The sequence below is a fragment of the Plasmodium brasilianum genome, chromosome 9 (genome assembly GCF_023973825.1).
Source record: "Plasmodium brasilianum strain Bolivian I chromosome 9, whole genome shotgun sequence".
In the NCBI taxonomy this organism is placed as follows: domain Eukaryota; phylum Apicomplexa; class Aconoidasida; order Haemosporida; family Plasmodiidae; genus Plasmodium; species Plasmodium brasilianum.
Window position 1 is genome coordinate 2,097,241 of NC_090122.1, and position 27,752 is coordinate 2,124,992.

Genomic DNA, 27,752 nt, shown 5'->3' on the forward strand with positions numbered 1-27,752 from the left:
CTGAAAATATGTTATATTTGACTTATTTAGTGAAACCCTCGATAATTATAAGATTTAAAACTTTTCCTACATATAAGGGGCTAAGGTAATTTAAAATATGTGTATTTATATACTATATATAAAGTGCTCGCGCTTACTCGTATTACATATTTGTGCGTATGTATGTCGTAATAATGTATATGTATCTATAACAGGATTGTAAATTTTGTGCGGGCATAATTAATGATGCACCATAAGTCCAATAAATATACTGAGATGTGAAGACTAACGGCCTTTATTGAATAAAATAAATTAGTTTTGCTCAAAATACAAAAAATGAAATAATATGAATGAAATGAAATAAATGATATAAAATAAACGAAAAGAAATAAATAAAATAAAACAAACGTAATACGTGCGGGAATTATTATATATAAAAGAAATGCCCATACATATTTTAGTGTTTATTTCAAAATTATGGATTACACTGAAAAGACGAAAAAATTATTTTTTATTTTATTTTATACTGTTTTATTTTATTATATTTTATTTTATTATATTTTATTTTATTATATTTTATATTGTTTTATTTTATTATATTTTATTTTATTATATTTTATTTTATTATATTTTATATTAATGTGTTTTATTTTTTACTGTGTAAACACTAACTTAAAGTAATACTATTCTATTGAATATTTAAATCGAAATTCTTTTGCTTTAACAGTAAGTCATTCGTTTGACGAAACTCTTTTGCAAAATTCGTGTTGATAAATGTATTGGAAATATTTATAAAATTATTATTGCCTTCAACTAATTGAGATATATTTAATGAGGTGTTGGTACTTGTGTTTTTATTATATGAGTTCGTGTAAGCTTTGATATCATTTGTTCTTCTACCGTTCTTTGGATTATTATAATAATTTGGATTAAAAGAGTTTGAAGTATTACCATTATTACTATTACTATTGTTACTACTATTGCTACTATAACCATTATTACAATTATTATTAATACCATTACAGTTACTACTACCGCTGTCATTACAGTAGTAGTTATTGCTGAAATTCATATAACAAGTATTAGGTGATGCACTACTATTTGAGACATGATCGACAAAAGAAGGTTCTTCTTCAGTCATATTTTGATTGATAATAAGTTCATCATTTTGATTAAAACTTTGGCAAATAATATTAGACAAAATATTATTTCCAATCAATTTTCTATTTGTTACAACACTATGCATGCTGCTGTTAACAAAACTGTCGTTAAATAAGTTGTGGTTGTTGCATATATTTTTATATATAGCGTTGTTTGTATTTCCTGTTAAATTTTCATTAATAACACCATTGTTATTAATTAAATTTTGATTCAAAACCTTGCTACCTTCGAGGGTACTTGGCTTAGGCACTCCACTGTCGCAACTGCTGTCGTCATTATTACCATAATTATTATCGTAATTGTTGTCATCTCTGTTGCCCTCACCATTGTTACTGTAATTTTCCTTATAATTGTCATAGTTGTCGTTATCATCATTGGTATCATTGACATTGTTAGTACCATTCATTGATGTATTAATAGAGGTATTATTAGTAGGATTAATAGAAGAGTTTCTTGCTGCACTCTTCGCTGTGCTCTTAAGAGAACCCTTAGAAACAGTATTTTGATTTTTTTTTTTTTTCCCCTTATATAGTGTTGCATTATTTATTGAATTACTTATATTTTTACACTTATCATAAGTATAGGTACTGTGGTGTACTCCATTTTTGCTACTTTCGTTATGGCTATTGTTATATTTTCTTTTTTTCTTATATTTGCATAATTTTTTAGTTAATCTAATAATTTTGTTTTTATTATTGAAAAATTCACTAATATGTTCTTTATAAAAATGTAAAACAGTTTTATCAATATCAATCATTCTTTTTCTTTTTGTTGTCCTTGAGCTAGCAACATTTTTACTAAACCTCGTTTCCATCAATTTCAGATTTATACAATCAATGTCAATATTATCTTCAGGAATATACTTATTTATCTCGTTAGAGTTTAGATAATTATTTTTTAAAAATGTCCCATAGCTACCATTACAACATCTAGGTACCCAAAGAAGATCATGAGAATTGGTTTTATTATGAATAATGTCAATAATACTAATATAAAATTTAACTTTTCCAAACAAATATAACATAGAAAAACTTGATTTATTTTCTTCGAAATTGCTTATATCCTCTTCATTTATATCAACGGAACTTGAATAATCATTGATTGTGCTGTTATCTTCTTGCATATTTTTTAAATTATCCTCATTATTATACTCGTTATTTTCCTCATTGTTATCCTCATTATTTTCATCATTATTTTCATCATTATTTTCATCATTATTTTCATCATAATTGTCATCATTATTTTCATTATTAATTTCATCATTGTGGTTATTAACGTCAGCATTATTGTTCCTGTTGCTGTTATTATTATCATTATTACTGCTATTGCTGTTATTATTATCATTATTACTGCTATTGCTGTTATAATTACCATTACTACTACCATTACTATTATCATTGATATTATTATCATTATCTATCTGCTTATCATCCTTTCTCAAATTAGGCATACCATCGTTTTTCACGTAATCATTTGAGCTTATATCATTTGTGCTAATGAAACATTTTTGTTCCATTTCTTTTTTACCTATAAAATCTTTTTCACCCAGATTTGAATTATTCGTATTTAAATAACCTCCTGAATTTACATTATAATAATAATTTTGATTGAAGTTATTACCTACATTGTAAATATTTTTAATAGTACATTTCCCTGATAAATCATCATTTACATTTTCGTTCATCATGAATGATGTATTATTGCATGCATAATCATTGTAATTGTTTATTATATTTTCATTTTTTAAAGAGGAAAGATAAGTTTTGTTTCCTGATATATTACATAGATCATTACATAAGTTGTATTGGTTGTTTCTTTGAGTAATAAATAATTCATAGCTGCTACTATTGTTGTAGTCGTTATTATAACCAGTGCTAGTGCTACTAGGTGGCATATAAATGTTGGAAGAATTCTCAGTATTAACAGCGCTAATGTCAGTAGTTGCTCTGTAGTAATTTTTATTGCTCATGGTAAGCATTCCATTAATATTACCGTTATTGCTAACACTGGTACTGTGTGCAACATCTGAATTATTATTTTCCTTGATGTTCAAGCCAATACTCATTTTCTCTATTTTATTTTTAACATCATACTCATGTAATGGGTGGTTGTAATTTTCTTCAACAGATTCTTTATGCGTATTATTTGGATCAGTGAAATATACGTCCTCTTCTTGTGCTGCTTTATATCTTGGTATAATATTATTATAAGGGTGTTGGTAATTTTCTCTAACTGGTTCTGTAAAATTAAAATTAGAAATATAAAAAGGATATATTTTTTCAATTAAATTATCATTATACGTATGATTAAAGGTATTAGGGGAAGGGTTGACGATGTCTCTGACAACCGTATCAACAGTTGTATCGAAATCTGTGTGAACAACAGTATCAATAACATTATCGACAGCATTATCTGTGGTCATAAAACTGTTGGAAGGCGTATGAAATCTGCTTTTTCCTACGAAGTATTTACCTGAGTTATCAAAATTTATGCCATTTTGCTGGTTTATTCGATAGCTGTTTATATAACCTTGACAATTGTTACTATTACTGCCTATATTATTTTCACAATTGTCTATATGTATGTATTGTGAATTTACTTGGCTATTTTCATTTCTATAATAGAATGATGAATTATTATATAAATTAAGCTTGTTTTGTGCATTAAATGCGTTCTGGTTATCATCGTGTATATTACTAGTAAATTTATTGTAATTATTATAATATAAATACAAATTCGTATTATTTATATTTTCAGAATGCTCTTTTGGCATAGTATTATCTTCAAATGATGATGGAACGATATGGTTGGTCTTACCTATATCACTACTTTTATTACCTAAGTAATAATTTTCACTCCAAAATTTAGAACTTCCAATTTGACCATTTTCTTGTATATATTCTTGTTTATCATAATTGAAATTATTTTCTATTTCTAATGTTGGAAATTCATTTGTGTTATATGGTCCATTTGTCTTATTAGGAGCAAGATCATTATAATAATTCATATTTTTTGTACTATATAAATTATTCCTATTTTTTATGTTATATGTATGATTATTATTGAAATTCACATTATTTGTGTTTGTGATATATTTGTTAATACACTTAATATATATCTGCCGTTCATTCATAAGGTGATCATCTTCTTGACCGTTAAATTCTTTATTTAAGTCTAATTCTTCATCTAAAATTGCATTATTTGTTGCATTAAAACTGTTTAAAGGAAGATTCATTCCCTGAAATGAGGGGAAAAGAATCAGTTTATCAACGTAATGAGTACTGTTATTTTTGTGGGAATTTTTCGTGCTTTCGTTTTTACTTCCGTTTTTACTTCCGTTTTTGCCTTCATTTTCGATATCGTTCTTACTTCCGTTATTACTTCCACTTTTCCATCCGTCTTCGTTTTTGTTATCATTTCTCATGTCCTTATTTTTCGCCTTTTCCAGGAGGTCTTCTTCACTCGCTGGATCTAATTCATTTTGAATTTTTATATCATTAAAATGGGAAGAATTATATAATTCCGTCTTAGCTACATTTTCATTCGTCTTTTGGAACATGTCCGTTTTTACATCCACTTCCTTCCCCTCAGAGACAACATAAAGTGAATCGTTACTTATCTCTTGAACGTAGTTATATGTAAAATTTCTTTTTATTTTTTTATTTCGTAATGAATCCAAAATAGTAGAATTGTTACTACTTATCTCTGTTGTCATGCACTTGTTTAAAGTCTTTTGTTTTCCTATTTCTGAAAAAGGAAAATAATGATTATCAATAATTTTTTCTTTTATATAGAAAATTTCGGAATCATTATATGAAAGCCGATGAAAGCTTTTATCGCAATTATTTTTTTCTGGAGTACCACTATATGTATCATCCATATTTGAAAATTTGTTTACTTTTGTGTTTGCAAGTGTATACTTGTCATACGTATCACATAGGGTCTTCAAATTTTTATCTGAATAGATACTGTTTATTGCTTTATTTTCAAATTTTGTATTTATGTCACAATACATCATGTTTCCGTTTTCAATATCACTGGGATCCTTTTCACATGTATTGTTGATCAATAGGGTATTCATTTTTTCATTGTCACTGCAACTGCCATGGCTACAACTGTAATTATCGAATGAATCAAATTTATCACTTTTTCCGCTATTTCTAATTACTTCTGAGGGTATATTCTTACATTTAAAAACACGCCCCTTGTAGTCTTCCATAATTTTAGTACTCTCCTTTTTTCTTTTTATCGTATTTGATTTTGAATTTAAATTTTGATTTTCCTCTTGAAGTTCTCCTTTTTTAATTTTTTCCCCCTCATTTCGAGATATTTCATTATTTCGAGCTATATCGTCATTTTGAGCTATTTCATCTTTTATTTCACCATAAAGTTCTGTTTCGATATATTTGTCACCTTCAGGAAAATTCGAAACATTTTCACATGCCATTTCCGCAGTCTCATCATCATTATTTTTTTCTTTTTCATAATTCGCATGGTCATTATCATGGAAAATTAAATACTCTTTTGAAGCACTCTGTTCGATTTTATTTTTTTTGTTCAGTTCGTTCATCCCCTTTATTTGGGCTATTGTATTAAATTCTACGCTTAGATCTAGTTTTTGTTCACACATTAATTCTATTTTACCATTCTGATTTAAGTCATCTTCATTCGAATTTTTGATTTCTTGTGCTCTTTGCTCTTCAGCTGATTCTTTTCTGTTGTTTCGAGGATTCTCTTGATTCATATTTTCTACCTTAGAAGAGTCATTTAATTGTAATTGCAAAGGGAAATTATTATTCTCATTATTAATATTATCTATATTATTCATGCTTCTACTATCATTAAGTAGTTTATTTGTGACATCATCATAGTTTACAGTACAGGTACTCATACGAGTACTAGGAACATCCTTGTTTTTTATTTCCGGAACATTTCTTATTTTTTCTTTAGATTTCATATTTTTATCTGGACTAAAAGATTCATATTTTACCTTACCAAAATAGTCGTTTATGTCTTGGGTATTAAATACTTTTATGCCATTCATAATAGGGTTGCTCATTATGGGGATATCCATAATAGGGTTATTCATATTAGCGTTTCTCATAATAGAGTTGCTCATAGTAGGGCTACTTACAACTGGGTCACTCACAACCTCGTTATTCATATGTTCACTAAAATAAGAAGTGTTGTTTATGGAGGAGGTATCATCAAGTAATCCACAAGAATTGCAGCAATTGGAAAGGTTAATATCGTGCTCATTAAAAGTACTGTTCATTAAACTTCCATACATGATATTTTTATTAGTATCATCATAAGCTTCATTATTTTCGTTATTCGTTATATTCGTGTAAGTTTGTTTAAAGGGATTGGTATATGCACTAATATGATTCTTCTGATTATAGAAAGATGTATATGAAGTATTTAAAGGCTTCATATTCGTTGAAAGGTTAAGTATATTATTGGGATGTCTTGAATTATTTACATAAATAGAATTATTTAATGAATTTTTACTTGTGTAATAGTTATTATTATTTAATGTTGAATAATTCGAATTTTCCATATTTTTATTATTCAGAAAATCATTTTTATTATTTATATTATTTATATTATTTACATTAAAAGTGTCATGATTTATATGATCGTTAAAAGTGGTCGATGGATTTATAAAATAACAATAATTAGAATTAATGTCAGAATTTATAAATCGATTTTGATGATTTATTTTCATGTTATTTGAGGGGTTATTTACATCATTTGGTTGTAGATTATACATACTATTATCAATTGAACTATAAATGGTACTATTTGTTATGTCAGCCTTATCAGAAACTATATTATTGTGTGGGATATTATCATTTGATGGAGTATTAATCATATGGTTCATATTTTCCCCATTGAAATAAGGGCCACTACTTCCATCAAATACGGCCATTTTAGATGATACATCATTTTGTTTTTTTATGAAATACTCACTAGAAACAGGATTGAAATCATAAGATGGTTCGTCATTGTTATTATTGCCATTAACTGTGCTGCTACTACTACTATTATCTCCTTGATTACTGCCATTTTTATCCTTCATACTTATACAATCTTTTTTCCCACTGTCTTTAATGCTATTACTCATGTTTTTCATTATGGTGACATCATTTAATATTTGTGGGTCTTTATCTGAGCGATTATTATTAGCATGGTAATCATTTAAAACATTATTATAATTAAAATTTGTTTTTCTTTTATTATTATTTAATTCTGAATATGATTCGCTGAATTCATTCATGCGAAAATTGTTATTGGGGGTACTTTCATTCATATGTTCATTCTGATTAAAGTTGTTATTAACAACATTCATTCTATTTACGTTTAGGTTGTATGCACATTTGTAATTAAAACTAGAAATATTAATATTGTTACTATTGTTTATACATGAATTATTGGTAAAATATTCATTCATATTTACTTGATTTATGTAATTGTTGTTAAAAAAATTATTATTACAAGTAATATTGTTTAGACCATCACTGCAGTTACTTTTCGAGATATTAGTATGGTTATTACTCATATTTATATCTATGTTATTGATCAGGTTATTGGAATAGTCGTTTAAGTTACATATTTTGTTTATGTTTTTAATGAATCCTAGATTTTTTATACTATTATAATTATCCATATTATCCAAATTATCAACATTTCTAGTTTTATTTGCCATATCATAATTATCATCCATACCATTTAACTCGTTAAAGCATTGTGCATCATTTGAATGTTTAATAGTTTCTAAATTGTTTAAATGAGTGTCATTACTCAAATGCATATTATTCACGTTTGAACTGTTCATATGTATATTATGAATGCTTAAGTTACCCATTTCTAAGTTGTAACCCTTTATGTCATTTGATGCTGTGCCATTCATTCCTATGTCCCTCATGTTTATGTTAACCATGTTATTGTTTTTTACGTTACTGACGTATGCGTTACTACTGTTTACGTTATTCAGGTCCATGTTACTACTGTTTACACTGCTCAAGTTACTATAATGATGCTCATGATTGCCGAAGGTTTTAGCATCGAAAGAATTTGTATTATTCGTAGGAAATTGATTCCTAAAAGTATTATTATTTCCATCTTTCGATTTATAAAGATATAATGGAGTTTTTATTATATGCTTAAAAGTAATGTGACGATCAGTATTTATTTGAATTTTTCTGATAATGCTAACACTGCATTTTTTCCCGCTGCCATATATATTTCCATTATTTAATATAAAAACATGCAAATAATTATCCGTATCCTCTTTTTTCATGCCTAAACATATACATATGCATCTGTGTATATTGTATAATGTCATACCGCTATGAATACCTGAAGATTCAAAAGAAATGATAAGGCAATTAACGAATGCGTTTGGTGAAAAAAAAAAAAAAAATTAACTGGACGTGAAATGTGATCAACTGTGAAACAATGAAGTCGAAGTAAAATGTGCTTCATAATGAAAAAAAAATGTCGGATTGAAATGTGCACGATAAAGAAATAAAAAAAAGTCGAGGAGAATATATAAAATGAAAAAAAAAAAAAAAAAAGAGTATTAAGATTACCTATGTATCTGCATATGTATTTATTGTTGAAGGAGGTACTTATTTTCAGTTCTATAATATCGTACTCATTTATGTTTTTATAAACACGGACATTTTTATCTAACGATACATTTAACGTATTAGTTGTATCGTTATTTGAGGGATGATTTAAACTGTTACAGTTGTATTCACGGTTTGGGTCTTTGACATGCATATTATTGATGGAATATGCACTGTTCATATTTATATCAGGATGTTGAAAAACATTTTGTTTATCTGCATTTTTATTTTCGCAATTAGAACGAAAATTATGTTTTAAGAAATTCTGGCATTTCCCCTGTATCATTATTTCTTTATCAAAAGTGCAACTATTAATATTTTTACCAGAGTAGTTATGTTCATCAAATAGCACATTCTTTATTTTGTTACTTTTATTGTTACTGTCATTATTATTGCCACTCGTATTGTTCGTATAGTTCATGGCGTTTGTGTGGAAATCGGTGTTAATGTTAGGGTTAATCTCAGTGTTAGGGGAAGTGTCTGGGCTAATGTTAGCATTTAACGTCACATTGTTCTTCGATTGTTCAATATTATTACTAAAAGTACTATCCAGTTGCTCTTTTAGATATAGAATTTTATTATTACAATTATCTTCCCCTTCGTTCAAGCATTTATTTAATGAAGACAAGGATACTGTTTTTTCCATTTCTAAAAAACATTTCTTTTCACCCGAATGGTCTCTCATCTTTTCATTTTTAGTTAAAGAATAGTTATCAACTATATCTTTTTCATCATTATAATTTTGCTTAATTTGATGATTTTCATTTTTGGTTATACTTGATAAAGAGGGAAATATTAATTGATTATCTATTATTGGAAAATTTGTTTCATATTTTATTTTTTTAATTTTCTCTATAATATTTTCAAAATGATGAATCAAAGGAGGATATAAAATTAATGATTTTGTTAAAAAATTTGAATAGACAAATATTTTATACAAATCATTTTTACTTAATTTTTTAAAATAAAAATGTCTGTCAATGTTGCTATTTTTTATTATTTTAATTAACTTTTTTATATCATCTTCTTTATCTCTAGTACCACTATCATTATCACTTTCTAGAGAATTTTTAATTGTGTCAGAACAGTTATTTTTTCTACGAAAGGAATAATTAATTTTAAAATCATCAAAACCGTTAAAAAAGGACAGTTTTTTTTTGTTCCTTTTTTCACCCTTATTATAAACTGTTATTGGGTTATCATTTTTGTTTTTTTCTTCCTCGAAGTGCATTTTAAAAAAAAAAAAAGAAAAGAAGAAAGAAGAAAAAAGAGTAATAGAATAAAATAATATATAACAAGATCAAGCAGAGCTCTGAGTGATCATTGTATGAGTGGTAAAAAAGTTCTTTAAGGAAAATAAAAGTAATAAATAAATAATTATATATGTAATATATGTGCTCTTACTTAGACACATGTTAACAGGTGAATATAATGGGATACTAAATGTTATATTTCATATAAATTTAATATAACCTATCATTCTGTAACATATAGAAATGGTTTGATATTTTTATAAAGGGAATGAAAACGAAAAGTATAAATATGAATATATGCCCACGTGTTTTCATGCTTAAACATACATATGCATATGTATGCCCAAACGTGTTTTAATACACATAAATCTTCGTAATTACACTGTATCCGCGATTGTTCAAACAAAAGCAAACAATAAGGTGAAAACAAATCTTTTTGTAATTTAAAATACAAGTACACTTAAAGAAAATTTTAATCTTTCTCAAATAAAAAAAAAAAAAAAAATAGATTATATTATTAAAAAAAATATATTGACTTCACACATTTTTAAAACATTTTCTTTTATTCCTTCGATAGAAATGTGTGTATAATTGTTAGGTGTATATACACCTAAAAAAAAAAAATAAAAAATAAAATATGACTATGAGCTCAAAATATAACAACGTATTATCATATAGCTTTTCCAATTAATTTGGTCATCATAGTAGGATCTTTTGGAAAATAAAATATGGTAATATGTATCCTTTCCTCTTAAGAAATAGTACCCTCTTAATTTTTTGCTCAGATGTTTGAAAACATAATATATATATACGTATATCTACATATACATTTGAATTAAAATAACCTTAGGTCAATTTGTTATTCAAGCGAAACAAGCGTTTTACCTTTGATCCCTTTTTTTTTTTTTTTTCCATTATGTTTTACTGATTAGTTGTTAGTCAAAGGACTAGTAATTTTTCTCAAATATGTTAAATAATTGAGCAAAGAACATTGCATTATTTGTTGTGATACAGAGTATGATAAACGAAATTAATGTTAATCTAGATTTTTATGAACGAGCTATGTATCATTTTGTACTTATAAAACTGTATCATAATTTTAAGTTCTCCAACAAACAACAAAAGTTAATTCTCTATTCCTATTCCTATTACGATTTTCCTAATTTTTTATATTAAAAATAAATACGAGCATCTACCTTGTTTTTTCTATATGTAAAATATTGCATTTGGAAAAATATGGAAACATGATGCCCACTAATACTTGTATATATGTGTATAAACACTTATACAAGTAAGGACTTTCACTAACGTAATAAACAGCTAAAAGTTACTATTTTAATCAAAGCCTGATAAAATAAAATCTGCTAATACAGAAAATATGCTTCTGTTTACATAAATATATTTACATGTGAACACTTTGTACATATATTTTTACAGCTGAATACATTTTATATAAGCCTAGCTTCCGTATTATGAAAATAATTGTTTCAAGGTGAATATTAGGAAAAAAAAAAAAAAAGAAAAACAAAATTCTACTTTATAACAATCTTATTTTGTACCATTAATTCTGGTTATTTGTATTTATCATTTTTAAGAATAATATGTACTTTAATTTTTTTCTTAAAATTTAATAAAATATATGTATATATGTAAAATGTACATATCTGCATGTATTTATTTATGTCCATATGTATTTATAAATATGAATAAAGAAAAAAAAAATTTTTATAATTTTTTCCTTATGCCAAATAAAGAAAAATTCGTCACTAAAATTATGTAAGTTCCCAATAATAAAAAGAAAATTTTGATCCAGAAATAAGATAAAAATAACATAAGGTACAAATGAAAAAAAAATAAAGAGGTATTAAAAAGAGGAACAAGTTAATGTATAAAAAAAAACAAAAACAAAGCATTATTAGAACGTAAAATTTGGCATAAATGGAATCTTAAAGAACGAAAAAGAAAGAACAAATTTTTGAAATAAGGAGGACATTTATAAAAGTTAAGGCATAATAAAATGAAAAAAAATTTATATTTTAAATATAAAAAAAGAATGTAAAATTGAAAGTGAAATTGGTTTAAGAAAAAAAGAAAATTATGTTAAATATATACGTGCAAAGTATTTAACAGAAAAAGAATTAATAAAAGTATATATATACTTATAAAGGAAAACATTTCTTGGAAGGACATATTTTTAAATAGGAGTAAATGACAGAAGGAAATAATATGACGACGCAAGGTAAAGATAAATAGCGTAGCCTTGAAGAAGGGCTTTTCTATTTTAGAAAGAACTGTTAGACCTAATACTGTATATATTAAATTTTTTATTTTATGTAGCTTTACATATCGCAAATTATGAGTTCACCATGGATGAGCCAATTAAGGACACAGTGGTTTGAATAACATTCAAAAAGTTAAAAATTAATGATTTGACTTTTTAAAACATTAAATTCTGAATATATTTGTATAAATAATTATATATGTATATTAACTTATATATGTACATTACTATTCACCCCCTTTTGCCAACCGTACAATGGTATATCATTGTTATCTGTTCATAGCGTTGTTATTATTTACTGTGTAATAAGTTTTAAAGCAACATGAACCGTAGGGATATCCAACAATGCTATTTTTATTTTTTATACCATTATAATATATTTTTCTTTTGTTATTGTAATTCCACCTCAGATACGTGACGCTAAAAGTATTTACCAAAAGATACTACATATTTGTTTTCATCAATACGATGGAGACAATACCATAAAAAAATGTAATAAAAAAATAAGATAAAAATATGAAAAATAAGTTGTAGAATATTTTTTACTTTATTATTTTTTTTTTTTTTTTTTTTATGTTCAAGGGGATTTATGGGGATCTTTTATTGTTTACATATCATTATCAGTGTAATTTTTTGGAATAGATATATTTTTAACAATAATTTTGAATATTGGAAAAGATATAACAAAAAAATTTTCCTTTTTTTAACATGATGTGCGCATGTATGTACGTATATATATATAGGCATATACTTATAAATCCTTCGATTTGTTTATTTTCATAGAATTATATTTCTAGATAAGGAAGTTCAGGAAAAGAAAAATACGTTTGCCTATTTTTTCGTCATCTTTCTTGTTGGTCATATTTTAGTATCCTTAAATTTGTCATTACTACATATAAATATGTAAGAAGATCTTATTTCTTCGTTATATTAACATTAAAAGATTCATCTTGTGTGTTTTATCATTTAATATTCAATATTATTTGTCTTTTTGCAGCTGGAGCTTGTAAAATTTTTTGTATATGAGAATATATATATGTTTATACTTATCTTCATTGTAGACACTTTTTCCAGTCATTATGCATTGTTAACTATTCCTTAATCCCCCTGGTATTTTCGTCCGTTATGAATATGTTTATATCCTGTCGAATGCTGAGGCTTCTATTTTCTATGCTGTCCACCGTTTGGTCTTCATACAGTAATAATAAAACGAATGAATCAAAAAGTTGAGAAATTATTTAATTATAAAATAAATGAAAGCATTCCATGCTTTAATGCTTTGATATATTACTAATAGTTTTGCGTTTTTTACAACACATATATATATGTGTTCATGTATATATATGTACTTATTTTGATGACATTTCCTTTTATTTTTCTTTTACTTTTAGATTGTATCCTTATATTAGCAAAGTTTATAAAACCCAATAGACTTTTAATTTCTATTTTCCCCATTTGCTTATTACATTTTTTTTTGGCAACCTTATTACTGATTAAATAAAATTAAAATATTCTTACTCTTTGTTTTTTCCATTTTTTAAATAACATTCTTTGTATTGCATGATGCTCACACTTTTTTTTTTGTATATTTTTAAAAAAATTGATACTGTGTGTAAAAAAAAAAATTATATGAAAAAAATCAAATACTATTTTTAAAAGAAGTTTAAACTGAAAATTAAGTTAATATTTCTTTATAATTACTTATGTAACAAAAAAAAAAAAAAAAAAAAAATTCAATCAAATATTGTGGAAATTGGGTAAAAATTGAAAATGAAAGGGGGGTAAGAGAAGTATCGCTTTTATGTATTAGAATAAAAACAATGTATGTCTTTTGAACACCACTTTTGAAATTCTTTGTTCTGAAAATTAAAAGTACAATTTTTATGGTTAAATATTTATGGATATATTTTATTATATTCTTAAAAATAGGAGAGATATTGCGTTGTTAGAAGACAGACATGGGTATAATAAACTTATTAGAAATATGTATGGGTAGATACATAAGCGCTCAGCATGTATAAATAAATAAATAAATATATATATATATATATATATATATATATATATATATATGTGCATATATTTTTTAGAAATAATTAGTAGATGCGAGGTATTAAGAATAATTTGGCATATATATGTGTGAGAAATTAATAAAAACTGTATCAAAAACACTGAGGGAATGGTTAATCCTACTTCATTATCTATAAAATTTTGGATAAATCTATAAAACAATTTCACTGATATCATATGCTTATATACATAATTATATATACATATATATATACTGTGTGCTAAAGTCCTCTAATAAAATAAGAAACGATTCATAATTTCAAAATTTACATGGGTATTCTTTAACGAGTATAAAAAGGATTTTATATGCTCATATTTGCTACCGTCGTTTTTATAATCATATGTAAATTTAAAAACCAAAAGCATTAATTTTATTAATTTCTTTTCCGCTTTTTGAACTTCAAAATCGTTCATATTATATCCTTTTTTTAATAGCCAAACTGCTCTTGTATATAAATTACTATCTAAAAATAATATAATATTTTGTATATATTTATACTTTTCCTTATTTAACAGATGCCAGTAAACGTTGAATATAGTTTCATGTTCCTGAGAGATAAAGAAACAAAATGAAAAAAAAAATAAAATGCGAATATTATTGTATGTAAACATAAGTCATTATGTATGTGGGAAACACAAAATAGTGTGTCTAAATAATATATAGTATATATTTATTAATAAAAAAAAATAAATAAAACAAACTAAGCATGAAGGGATTACCTGAGCTAAGTGTTTCGATAAATATGTTTGTTGAGGACATAAGGTCGACGTGAAATAATTGTAATTATTCATAATATTTTTGTAACAGTTATAAATGGCAAATGGGATGTTAAAAGTATTATAGGCTTGATTAAATTGTAAAAATTTGAAATTACATGTTAACTTAAACCTACACAACGCGCTGTTACAACATATGTATGAAGGGCAAATAGTCCATCTAAGAAGAAAAAGAAACAAAAAGTTGTAACTGGAGTTTCAATGTATATGTATATATATATATATATATATATATATATGTAATACATATAACATGTATAAATGCGTCCTTTACATAGGTGTGAATATACTCTTTTTGTAATTACCTCTTGCTTCTATTACTGAACCCTACTGAAGATATGGAATAACACCTTTTACTATCATTTTTTACCTCATTATCATTATTATCATTTATTTTTACATTACCTTGATTATAGGTATTATATAATTGTTTTCCCTTTAGGAAGTTTAATAACAGCTGTAAATTATAATAATTTCCTAAAGGATTGTGCCCAGGATTAGCTTTTTTTATCATCCTATTTTCATTTTGGAAAATTTTTTTTAACTGATATAATTCATTAGCACTAATATTATTAATATTGTTAATGATTTCAATTTTATTATCATTTAATGTTAACTTATAATTCTCAGTTGTATTTTGAGTATTACTATTATTATCATTGTCATAATAAATGTTGTTTAATATATTCTTATATATAGGATTATTATTTGAGGAATTATAATTTAGTAAATCTAAAGAATTGTTAGAGGAACAGTTCTTGTTGGAAATGCTTAAATTATACCCGTTATAATTAATTACGTTTTCCTTAATTTTGTTAATATGTTTTATTTGATTTTGATAGGTTTCAATATATTTATTAATTTCACTATTTACATTATTGTTAGGATCTATATTGCAAAGTTTGTCGTTATATGGATAAAGTGATTCTTTATAATTATTTACATTATAAGTTATATTATTTTTCGATGTATTTAAATAAGCTTCCTTATCATGTGTCTGGATGTTAAAAAGTGAGGGGTTGTAGTATTTACCTACAACGTCCGTGCCTTTTTCACAATTTAAGTTCACTCCATTAGCGTTAACATTGTTTCCATTAATATTATTATTATTATTATCAAATGAATGCAAACATATTTTATCAAATTCTAATTTGTTTTGATTTGTGTAATTTCTACTTATGTTATTATAGTCTGGTTGTAATACTGCATTTAAATTATAATTGAATTTTTCGTCTACATTTTTATTATTGAGGGAGTTGTAATATTCCTTTGCTCTATTAAGTTTCAATAAGTAAGAGTAACTATTTACGTTATTATTCTTTAAAGAATTCATATTACCATTGGTATCAAATTCTGAATTTTCCCTTATAGCAAGATTTCCATTATTACCTAAAATATTATAAGAGTTTTGAAGATCGAAATAATTGTTACTATTATTATTAGCATTATCTTCCTTATTTATATTACTGCTTATGCAAGAACTTAAAATATCATTATTGATTATATTATTAGTCATATTAACGTTGTCCAACGGGGAATTTATATTATCCATTTTTGTGTCATTTTTGGTAGTTGCGTTTAGACACTTATTTAATTCGTTTATATATTTTAAATCAATTGCATTATTTGTGTTACAATTACTTTTATTATAATCTGTGATAGACTTATTTTTTGATTTTAGTTCTTGTAAATTTATTGAATTATTGAAATTATTATTTATGTCATTAATATGTTTTGAATCACTTAAATTAATTAAATTATTACTTACTATGTTCAAGGTATTTCTTTCAAAATTTTGTAAACATTTACTACTTGTAGGATTAGCTGAATTTTTAAATTCTTCTTGAATATTATTGCTTAACTTATCCTTTGTACTTGTGTTATCAGTTTGATGAGGAGTAATTGTGAACTTATTTTTATTAAAGTTATTTATTAAGGAAGAATTATTGTTATAATTTTCAAAAGTTCCATTTTCAAGTAAATTAGGTAAAATTATTTGATTTTTTATTTTTGCATTATCATTATTATTATTATTGTTATTATTATGATTTTTATTGCTATTATTATTGTTATTAGTATTCTCATGACAGGTACTACATGTATCATATTTCACGTCGTTGCTAACTTCTTTAATTACATCACACGTATTAAATGTATCAACTTGCTCAAGGTTCACATTTCTGTTCATGCATAAGCACATATTCTCAAGGATATAAGAATTATTCTCAGTACAATTGCTCGTGTTTTTGAAATTTAAATAATTTCTATCTTCGTAAGCATTATTTTCATCACTGTATGAATTTTGTTGGTGATTCACACTGTATGTGTATCTATAATCATCACTATACAAATTAGAATCATTTATATTGTTAATATTGTTTAGTGTGTGATAACTATTGTTTTCTATGTTGTACGGTATATTATTCCCCTCATTTACATTCTTACTTTTATAAAAATCATTCATATTTGTTTCTTTTAAAGAATTATTATTTGCATTATTGTTAATCATTCTGTTAAATCCTTTATTTGTTCTACTATCATCATTTGAATGATCATGTACTAAATTATTAAAAATGAGCACATCATTCGTATAATTGTCTTTTCCTATATTCATGTCTTTCATTTTTTCGAGGAAAAAATTGTCGTACAAAGGTACATTTTTACAATTATCAAAAGAAATGCACTCGCTAATGTTATTTCTATAAGTGGTAATATTACTAGTACAACTTCTAATGGCATTGCTGGAATTTCTATTATTATAACAATTAGTAATACTATCGGTTGAATCGTCATTATTCCTATATTGTGCATTCTGAATGTTGGTTTCATTCTTAATGTTATTTACGCTAAAATTATTATGGAAATTATAATTATCTGTATTATTAAACGTGGAATTATTGAGATCCATGATAGTATTATTGTTACAGGTATGTCTTAGGTTATTGTTAAAAATATTTATAATATCATCAGAATTAAAAATTGTACAAATATTATTAACATTATTAATATTATTAAAATTTGTCTTTTTACTAATATCATTAACCTTGAGGTTGCGTATAAAACTCTTGTCTCTTAAGACATTCATATAATAAAAAGGTGATTTTTTTGATGTTAAACTAAGTGTTTGATCATACTTTTCATCACCTCCATTCAAAAGAGGTTCATTTGTATAATTATTTTTAATATTGTTTTTATGTATGTTGTTATATATGCTGTCATAAGTCTCTATATTTTTTTGGAGATATCTTTTATTTATTTTATTGAAATTGTTATTCAAAATATATTGATAATCTATTTGGTTATTTTCGTTTAAAGGTTCTATATCTGTCTTATTATCACATTGTTTATATAAAGTAGGTATAGAATAATGAAAATTTTTTGATGCTTCCGTAGTTATTCTATTATTTTCATTATACATTCCTTGATAAAAATTCATATTATTAAAATTTTTGTATACAGACGACATATTGTCTACGTTTTTTATATATTTATAATTTGTATCGTTTATATCATTTCCAGCTGCAAATTTATTTGAAGAATTATAAAAAGCAAAAGTATCGATGACATTATTTTTATACCTTTTGTTTACGTTATCATCATAATGCATGTCATCATTTTTTGCATTATAGTTATCATTCTGAGAATAATTTGTTATGTAAAAGTTTTCATATTTATTTTTTTCCTCATCATTAACTAGGTTAACATTTTCTAATTTACCATAATAGGAGATATTATTATTAAATTGCTGATTATGATTATAACTATTAGGAATATAATTATCAATATCTTGCGTTCGTTTCACATCTAGACAATTAGTTTTTATATTTTTAATAGTACATATCTCTTTATTATTATTTTGTATATCCTTCACTAGTTCAATATCACTAGCCTGAAGATCTTTTCCATTCTTTAAGCACAATATTCTATTTGATGTATAATGATCATTAATTTCTGGTAAGGGTTGTGTTTCATTGTTATCCTCCTGTGTATAAATTTTGGAATGTTGTAAATATGCAAAATTATCACATATTATAGAGTTGTTAATATTTATATTATCGTTACTTAAATAATTTCTACTGATATTTAAACTTTCATCCGTATCTGTAATATTGTTATTATACATATTCGTACAGTTTCTATTATTTCCGTTGATGATGTCGTTAATACAAGTGTTGCCATTATTCCTGTTATTAATTAAATCTTTGGAGTTGTCAACATTATAAATTTTGTTTTCCCCATAAAAATTGTCATCTTTATTATCTTTAATTAAAAGTGGAAAATTGTTTGTGTGTTGATTCAGTGTGTGATGATTCAATATGTGATTATTTATTGTGTGATTATTTATTGTGTGATTATTCAGAGTATGAACATTATTGTAATTTGGTAACATTAGATAATAATTATTATAATCATATCTATTGTTTTTTTCTTTTGTCATAATGTAACTTTTACTATTTTCCACTAAAATTTTGTTAATATTATTAACTTTATTACAATTTTCTGCGTAAATGTTGTTTGGATTATCTATTTCAAAGTCATACATATTACTTTCTCTAAGGTTTATGATATTTATATTTTCATTATGGTCTGTTCCATTTTTATTCTCATTATTATTTGAGGTTAGGTATTTATTAAATTCTTCGCTTTTGTATAATACGGGAGGTTGATCATTCATGAAATATAGATTTTTTCTTTCATAGATATTATCCAAACTTTTATCATTTATTTTGTTATTAGGTAGTTGTACGTAATTATTCGAATCAACAACGTAATTAAGATAATTTTCATTTTCTGGATATGTTTTATTAAAAGAATTTACATCGTCAAATGTATATTTTCCTTTGAACTGATAAAATGGAAATTTTTTATGGTGAGACATGTGTTGAATTACTTTATTATTTTTTTTTTCTATATCATTTTCTTCATATTGATATTGATCATTAATTTGGATTACCCCATTCTTATTATACTTATTTTTTAAAGTGGAATAATAAATATTATTGTTATAATTCAAAAAATAATTTGTTTTTTTTATAGAAATATCAGAGTCTTCTATGGGGCTAATATTATAAATGTTTTTATTAGAAGTATCATTTAATTCTATATCTTGCGGATTTATGTTGTTTGTATTCATTCCATACATATTTGTATTTTCATTTTTAATAGCATTTCTTAAATTATTATATTCTTGTGTATTTTCATCATAAACATAATTTATTTGATCTTGTTTTGTATAAATTTCTTTTTGTAAAATTCCCGATTGGTTATCTTTTCCTTTGTTTAATGAATTGTTTAATAAATAATTTAAATTTACGTTTTGATTCATTTCGTCAATGTTAATTGAGGAAAAAACACCATAATTGTATTCCATATGTTGGGAACAGTTACTAGGAACAATTTGCATTATTTCCGTATTATTATTACTACTACTACTATTATTATTATTACTGCTACCATTGTTATTATTATTAATACTATTATTATTACTACTACTATTATTATTATTACTGCTACCATTGTTATTATTATTAATACTATTATTATTACTACTACTATTATTATTATTATTACTGCTACCATTGTTATTATTATTAATACTATTATTATTACTACTACTATTATTATTACTACTACTATTATTATTATTATTATTACTGCTGCTATCATTGCTATTACTATTACAATTTTGATTATCCAAAATATCATTGTTTTTCATGTAATATACGTGATTTAAAATTCCTGCATTATCATCTGGGTCCTTTATTTCTTGTTTAAGGGTTTTGATATATTCTAAGTGGTTAATACTACTGCTGCTGTTACTGTTATCATTGCTATTATTGGTGTTATTATTGTACGAATTTTCATAGTTAATGCAATTAGTGGTTAAATTTTGATGTCTAAAATAATTATTATTATTCGGAAATACATTATTTCTATATATAACATTTTTATTATTTTGGGCATTCGTTAAAAAGGTTTCCAATCTATTTATCTGTTGTTCATATATATTTTGATAGTTGTTTGTTACATTCTCTAAAAGAGTAGACTGATTTTTTACCTTGTTCTCATTTATGTGATGAAAATGCTCATTATATATACTACTTGTATTACTATTATTATGAGACGAATTCTGCATTTTACTATTATTACTAAATACTGAATTTTGATAATTTAACTCATTTTGATCACCATTTTGTATATTAAAAATGTTATTTATATTATTGAGATCTCTATACATAACGGTATTTATATTGTTAGAAAAATCATTTAAATTGTCACTATTATTAAGAATATTGGAAATATTATGATTAAAAATGTTAGATACATTATAGTTAATGATATTCGACGTGTTATGATTAAAAACGTTCGATGCATTATTATTAAATTCATTGGACTTATTATGATTAAAAATGTTGGACATATTATTGTTAAAAATGTTGGACGTATTATGATTAAATATATTAGAAGTGTTTTGATATAATATGTCTGAAGGATTTTGATTTAATATGTTAGAAGTATTGTTATTAAATATGTTAGAAGTATTGTTATTAAATATGTTAGAATCATTGTTATTAAATATGATAGAATTATTATTATTAAATACGTTAGAATTATTATTATTAAATATGTTAGAAGTATTGTTATCAAATATGTTAGAAGTATTGTGATTAAATATATTTTCATGGGAACTATTTTTTGTAGTTCGTTTTGAAAGTATGTTTGCATGTTCATTGCTACCACTATATATTGCATTATTTATATTTCCATTGGTATAACTATTACTTCTATTATTCGTTTTTGTGTATTTGTGGTTGAAATTGTTATCAATACGGTTATTATGGTCATCATAATTATAATTATTATGTGAATAAATTTTTCCGTCTATAGCGCTCCTTAAATAACTAGAATTCATGTTATTGCTTTTAAAAGAAATTTCATTATTCATGTTTACTTTAACAAAATGATTAACAAAGTGATTGCTAGTATTACAGTAATTATTAGTATTATTCATATATTTTACATAATTACTGGGTGTGCTCATATTAGAACTATTATGTATGCTTATTGAGCTGTTATCATTTGAATTTATTCTCATATTCTTAAATTTATAATTTAAACTATCTGAGCTCATTAGTTGATTATTATTAACGTTAGTATTATCATTACTGTAGGCATTTGTTTCTGTAGTTCCTTGGAAACTCGGATTATGGTCATATTCGTTATTACTGTTAAACCTATTATTATCATTACAATTACCATTGCCATTATTATTATTATTATTATTATTATTATTATTATTATTATTATTATTATTATTATTATTATTATTATTATTATTATTATTATTATTATTATTATTATTATTATTATTATTATTATTATTATTATTATATTATATTATTATTATTATTATTATTATTATTATTACTACTACTATTATTACTATTACTATTACTACTATTACTATTACTATTACTATTATTACTATTACTATTATTGTTACTACTATTATTAATATTATTGTATATGTTCTTTTCCGAATTAGCATTTGTGTAGAGACTTTGCACTTCATTAAAATAATTTTGTACCATTCCAATATCATTTGAATCAGAATTACGATCGATTACATTATTTATTGTATCTTGACTATAATTACCAATTGTGCTTATATGTTCATTTTTGACTTTACTGGTTTCATAATTCATAAAATTGTACTGTTTTTCCTCGTCTTGTTCATTTTGATGTTCTATTTTTGTGATATTTTCAGTTTTATTTTTTTTTTCATATTTATTTGGAAATGCGTTTTCTGTTATTTCGAATTTTAAATAGGATTTTCTTTTATCATTCACAATATATGGAGAGTTACAGAGAAGATCGGAATTGTTTTCTTCTGAATTTACTTCTAATTGATTTCTAAAATAGTTATCGTTACTATAGTTTAAGTTAATATAACTTGTATCATTTTCAATGACTGGATTTCGCGTATATGATTGTTCTAAATTTGCAGTATAAATGGCATTATGTAAACTTTTTCCGTTTAAGTGGTTGTATGCATATAGCAAGTTTTCTACATTATTTAAATTGTATACATGTCTATTATTACTACTACTATTACTATTGTTGTTATTGTTATTGTTATTGTTACTATAAGCATTATTATTACAGTTATCATATGCTTGTAAAAGGTTTTGTACAGTAATATGTTCGTTAATTGGAGTCCATGAATGACTGGATATTTTGTTTTTATTCATTTGTATGTTATTTAATTCATTAAAATTTTTTTCGTTAAGTTGTCTTTTACATAGTTTTGCATTCATGAACCTGTTATTTAATGCCTGCAGTTCATTATTAAATGAGATGTTTTGGTTAGTTCCTAATGTATTAATAAATTTTGGGTATAAAGAAAATTTATATTTATTGCCCTTATGATTTATTAACTCATTTTTCTTTAATGAGAGCATCGTACCTTTTTTACATAAATCAGTAATGTAAAAACAGTGCTCATCATGATAATCTATAAATTCATTTATTTTTTTTCTGTTAATCCTTTTGCTAAATTTTTTGTATGTTTCATTTTTTTTTCTTATAGGAAAGATAACATCATCTGCTTCTTTTTCTATATTTATTTCTTCTTGATCTATATCCTTTTCCCTTATATTGTTATTATTATGTTCTTTTATGTTTAACCCATTTATAATACTTTCCTTTTTAACATGTTGTATCATCTGATGTATTGGATCATGATGACATTCTTGTTGTTTTTTGTCAATGTCTTCCTTGTTCATTACTATTTCTTCATTTTCCTGTTTTTCTACATTTATATTTTTGGATATTTCGTCTCTACTTACCATAATTTTTTTCTCTTTGTTTTTGTCTTCTTTTTCTATTTTTACATTATTTCCATTTACTCTTTCATTATTATTTTTTTCTTCTACTTGTTCGTAGATTTCTTGAGTTAAATTATTTATGTTAGACAGTGCATTTTTATTTTCAGTAATTCCATTTCTGTTGTCTGAATGTTCATATTTGTCTTGCGTGAAAGAATGATTTGTGTTATTGCATTTATCCAATTCTGATTTTACATTTTTTATACACAGTTTCTTATTATCAATACCTTCTTCGGATCTTTGAATATCATTATTATCATTATGATTTCTGGAGTTTTTGTCATTTATTGTATCATTTATTTTGTCCTTTATCTTTAGATAATGCGATTCATTATAATCGCTAGGTGATTTATTTTCCTCTATTTTTGAATTTTCATGAATACTAGAATTATCCTGGATACTGGATCTTTTATTTGAGTTCTCTTGTTTTTTTTCATTATCTAAATCATTCTTTTTGTTTTTTTTATTTTTATCATTTTTTCCCTTTTTATCATCAACTTTTTCGCCATTAGTAGAATTTATTTTATAGTTTAAGAAGAATGCTCTCACTTTTTCGTCAAATAATTCTGTTTCTTCTATATCCAATTTATTCTCCTCTCTTTGCATATTATTTTTTTCATCTTCGTATTTCTTCCGTATGTTGTGAATTTTTGTAAGAACAATTAATCCAATATCATAATGCTCAAAAATAAAATTTAAGTCATTTTTGGACATAAAATATGAAAAAAATGTAAAAAATATTTTTTTATTTTCACTTCTCAAAAACATTGGTACATGCCTTGGTTTGCCTTTTCTCATTGTTTATTTTTTTAAAACAAAAAAAAAGAAAAGAAATGAAAAGAAGTGGAAGATTGAAAAAATAGATCATATACAAATCTACAAATTGGAGAAATATGTATAAGTTAAAATTTATTTGGAAGGGGTGCAGCATGCATATGAATGGGAAAAAGGGTATATGTAATAATATTGATGATTCTGCGTCGTGCGTATAAATACTTCGAAGTATATAGAAGTATTTACCCATACATATACGTATACATATATATTTGTGTATATATATATATATGTGAATAAATAATGTATTTGCGATGAATGCAAGAAGGGACGTATTGAATCTTCTTTAAATGTGTGAATAATTGTTCTTGTTTTGTCGTTTCTCATTCTATTCACTCTAATGTATAATATGGATAAAATGAGATGAATTTTAAACATAAATACACTTTATTTTTATATATTTTTTTTTATTAAGGATATTTTATTTATATGTATATATATATCTATAGACATATATCGTAAACATGTTCATTTTTTTTATGTGTGTTATCCATGAACCCGTATATATATATTTATCCCTTGTATTTTAAATTATTTTACTTTTTTTTTATCATTTCTTTAGATATGTAAAAAGAATATTTTCATTTTTAATTATGACCCGATATATAGGAAATTATTTACTGTTATGGATGTGGTATTTTGTTTAATCATCTAATAATTTTCCAGTTTTAACATCAGGTTATGGGCTATGGATATAATAATAAAAATATATAGATATAGATATATATATAAATATTAATAATAAATAAGGAAGTTTCGAAAACGATATATTATATAGATTAAAATTATTTTAGATATCCGCTAGTGTATTTTTGTGAAATGTGCACTGAAGAATAAAGTTGTGCTCTTGGAAGAGGTATCTTAACAACTGTTAATGCTTCTATTAATTTTTAATTAAATTAAATTTTATAAATTATTAATCTATATTTAAATAATAATTATTTATATATAGATATAGTGATATTAATAAAAATATGTATAAATTTTTATTTATTATGTTAATTTAATAGCATAGAATATTATATATGAATAAAAAGGGAAAATATATTATAAAATTACATGGAGAAAAGGAGAGATGAATAAAAATTTACTAAATGATAAAAACTTAAAAATTAATAATATCGTAAAAGAGTTAAAAAATAAAAAGAACTAAATAAAATGTTGTATTAATTTTAAAGAATATGCAATAATACTTCTGTATGATAAATACATATTTGGAAGATTGTATACACATACTCTTATATACTTATATGGTCATACATACATATTCAAAATATTACTCATATAACTTGTTTTTTATAATGAGAAAGAAAAAAAATTATGGATATGTATGAATAAATATATATATATTTTTAATATATTAAAACATATTTTACGTATTTACGTTGTAATTACAATATCGTTAATTAATAAGAGGTATAGAATTTATACGTAAATATATATATAAATTTAAAGCATATATTTCTTCTAATAATATATGATATTCTTTTTACACCTTTGTATTTATCTACAAACTGAACTTATGATTTGCAACATGCAAAAAATATATTTATGAGTGAAAAATTAATCATAAAAAAAAATATATAATATGTTGGTGCATTAAGGTTATTAAAAATGTATTTAGGTTTAATCTAGCATGTAGCTATAAAAATATTAAAAAAAATTATTTTATTTATATGCATGTGAAAGTGAGACCACTTAAATATTTACAATGAAAAATGAAGAAAAATAATTTAATAACATTAGGGAAAAGTTTTAAAAAGATATAAATGTTTGTATTTTACATATTTATTTTTTTATTACTACATGTTATGTGTATAATTTTTATTTTTGTTTGTGTGTGTTGTTGCTTTGTGATCATTTTGAAGTCTCTTTTTTCATACAAATTGTTTTTTTTTTTTTTACATGTTACTGTTAGAGAATAATGTTACATGCAGAAAAATCCACTTATATATATATATATATATATATTTTTTTTTTTTTTTTTATCTCATTATTACATCTACATGACATTAAAATGTTAACGTCAAAGCTTTAAAATATTTCATTAAAGAGTTCAATTTTTATGTTTATATATAAATTTGTTTCTTTTTGATGCATCTATTTGTGTATGAATTTTTATTTATGCATTATCTGCATGTTTAACAATTTCTTTTGTAGACTTCAAATTTAATAAAAAAAAATATGATCATAATTCACTACATATATGCTTATAAGCATATTTACATATTTGAACAATTATAAAAATATAATGTATTCATGCACACATGAATAGGCATGCGAAAAAGAATTATTTCTGATTTAACTGATATTTATTAATTTGTATAAAATGGTATATATTTTAAATATATCGAGCTTATAAAATCATAATTTTCAAGTTTTTTTGTTAAACCGCATAAATTGTGTTATGTTACATTGAGTGATAAAATATAAATGCCCATGAACCATTTGGCAGTGTTATATTAATTAGCCCTGAATAGCAGCAGTATTATTGTGCCTTTATATCAGTGAAAATTACAATTTTTTTTTTCTTAAACATTCAGTGAAATTTTGCAACATTTTTGTATATTTGTAATGGTTAATTATTTTTTTTTTAAAGGTAATAAGAAAAGAAGAAAATAATGTTATTTTATTTGTTTTTGTATTTTATAAGTAACGTAGTTCATAAATTTATTTAGCCATTTATGGAGAAAATTTGAAAAAATCAAATATATGGATTAAAGCATAACTTGTTTTTAATATATTTGATATTAAATGGAGAATTATGGTACAATCGCTCCCTAACTTGGTGTGTGAATGATTTAAAAGAAACAGATATAAAAATATGAGTTACAGTTATGTAACTTGATATTTTTTTACATCTTACGAAGAATAG

The 27,752-nt window shown here is 24.0% G+C and overlaps 4 protein-coding genes across 4 annotated transcripts; 1 reads left to right on the forward strand and 3 right to left on the reverse strand.

Moving 5' to 3' along the window:
- Positions 1 to 667: 667 nt before the first annotated feature.
- On the reverse strand, positions 668 to 10,005 carry MKS88_003056 (uncharacterized protein; the record flags this gene model as incomplete). Its single annotated transcript, XM_067216115.1, has 2 exons — positions 668 to 8,502; positions 8,736 to 10,005. 2 exons carry the CDS (start codon positions 10,003 to 10,005, stop codon positions 668 to 670), a joined length of 9,105 nt encoding a protein of 3,034 aa, XP_067073627.1.
- A 2,230-nt stretch (positions 10,006 to 12,235) lies between these two features.
- Positions 12,236 to 13,538, forward strand: MKS88_003057 (protein YIPF6; the record flags this gene model as incomplete). Its single annotated transcript, XM_067216117.1, has 6 exons — positions 12,236 to 12,266; positions 12,365 to 12,420; positions 12,719 to 12,800; positions 12,891 to 12,933; positions 13,092 to 13,211; positions 13,370 to 13,538. 6 exons carry the CDS (start codon positions 12,236 to 12,238, stop codon positions 13,536 to 13,538), a joined length of 501 nt encoding a protein of 166 aa, XP_067073628.1.
- Positions 13,539 to 14,609: 1,071 nt separating this feature from the next.
- On the reverse strand, positions 14,610 to 22,287 carry MKS88_003058 (sporozoite and liver stage asparagine-rich protein; the record flags this gene model as incomplete). Its single annotated transcript, XM_067216118.1, has 3 exons — positions 14,610 to 14,927; positions 15,099 to 15,267; positions 15,461 to 22,287. The coding sequence occupies 3 exons, from the start codon at positions 22,285 to 22,287 to the stop codon at positions 14,610 to 14,612; spliced, it is 7,314 nt and encodes a 2,437-aa protein (XP_067073629.1).
- A 256-nt stretch (positions 22,288 to 22,543) lies between these two features.
- On the reverse strand, positions 22,544 to 24,841 carry MKS88_003059 (sporozoite and liver stage asparagine-rich protein; the record flags this gene model as incomplete). Its single annotated transcript, XM_067216119.1, has 1 exon — positions 22,544 to 24,841. One exon carries the CDS (start codon positions 24,839 to 24,841, stop codon positions 22,544 to 22,546), a length of 2,298 nt encoding a protein of 765 aa, XP_067073630.1.
- Positions 24,842 to 27,752: the final 2,911 nt, after the last annotated feature.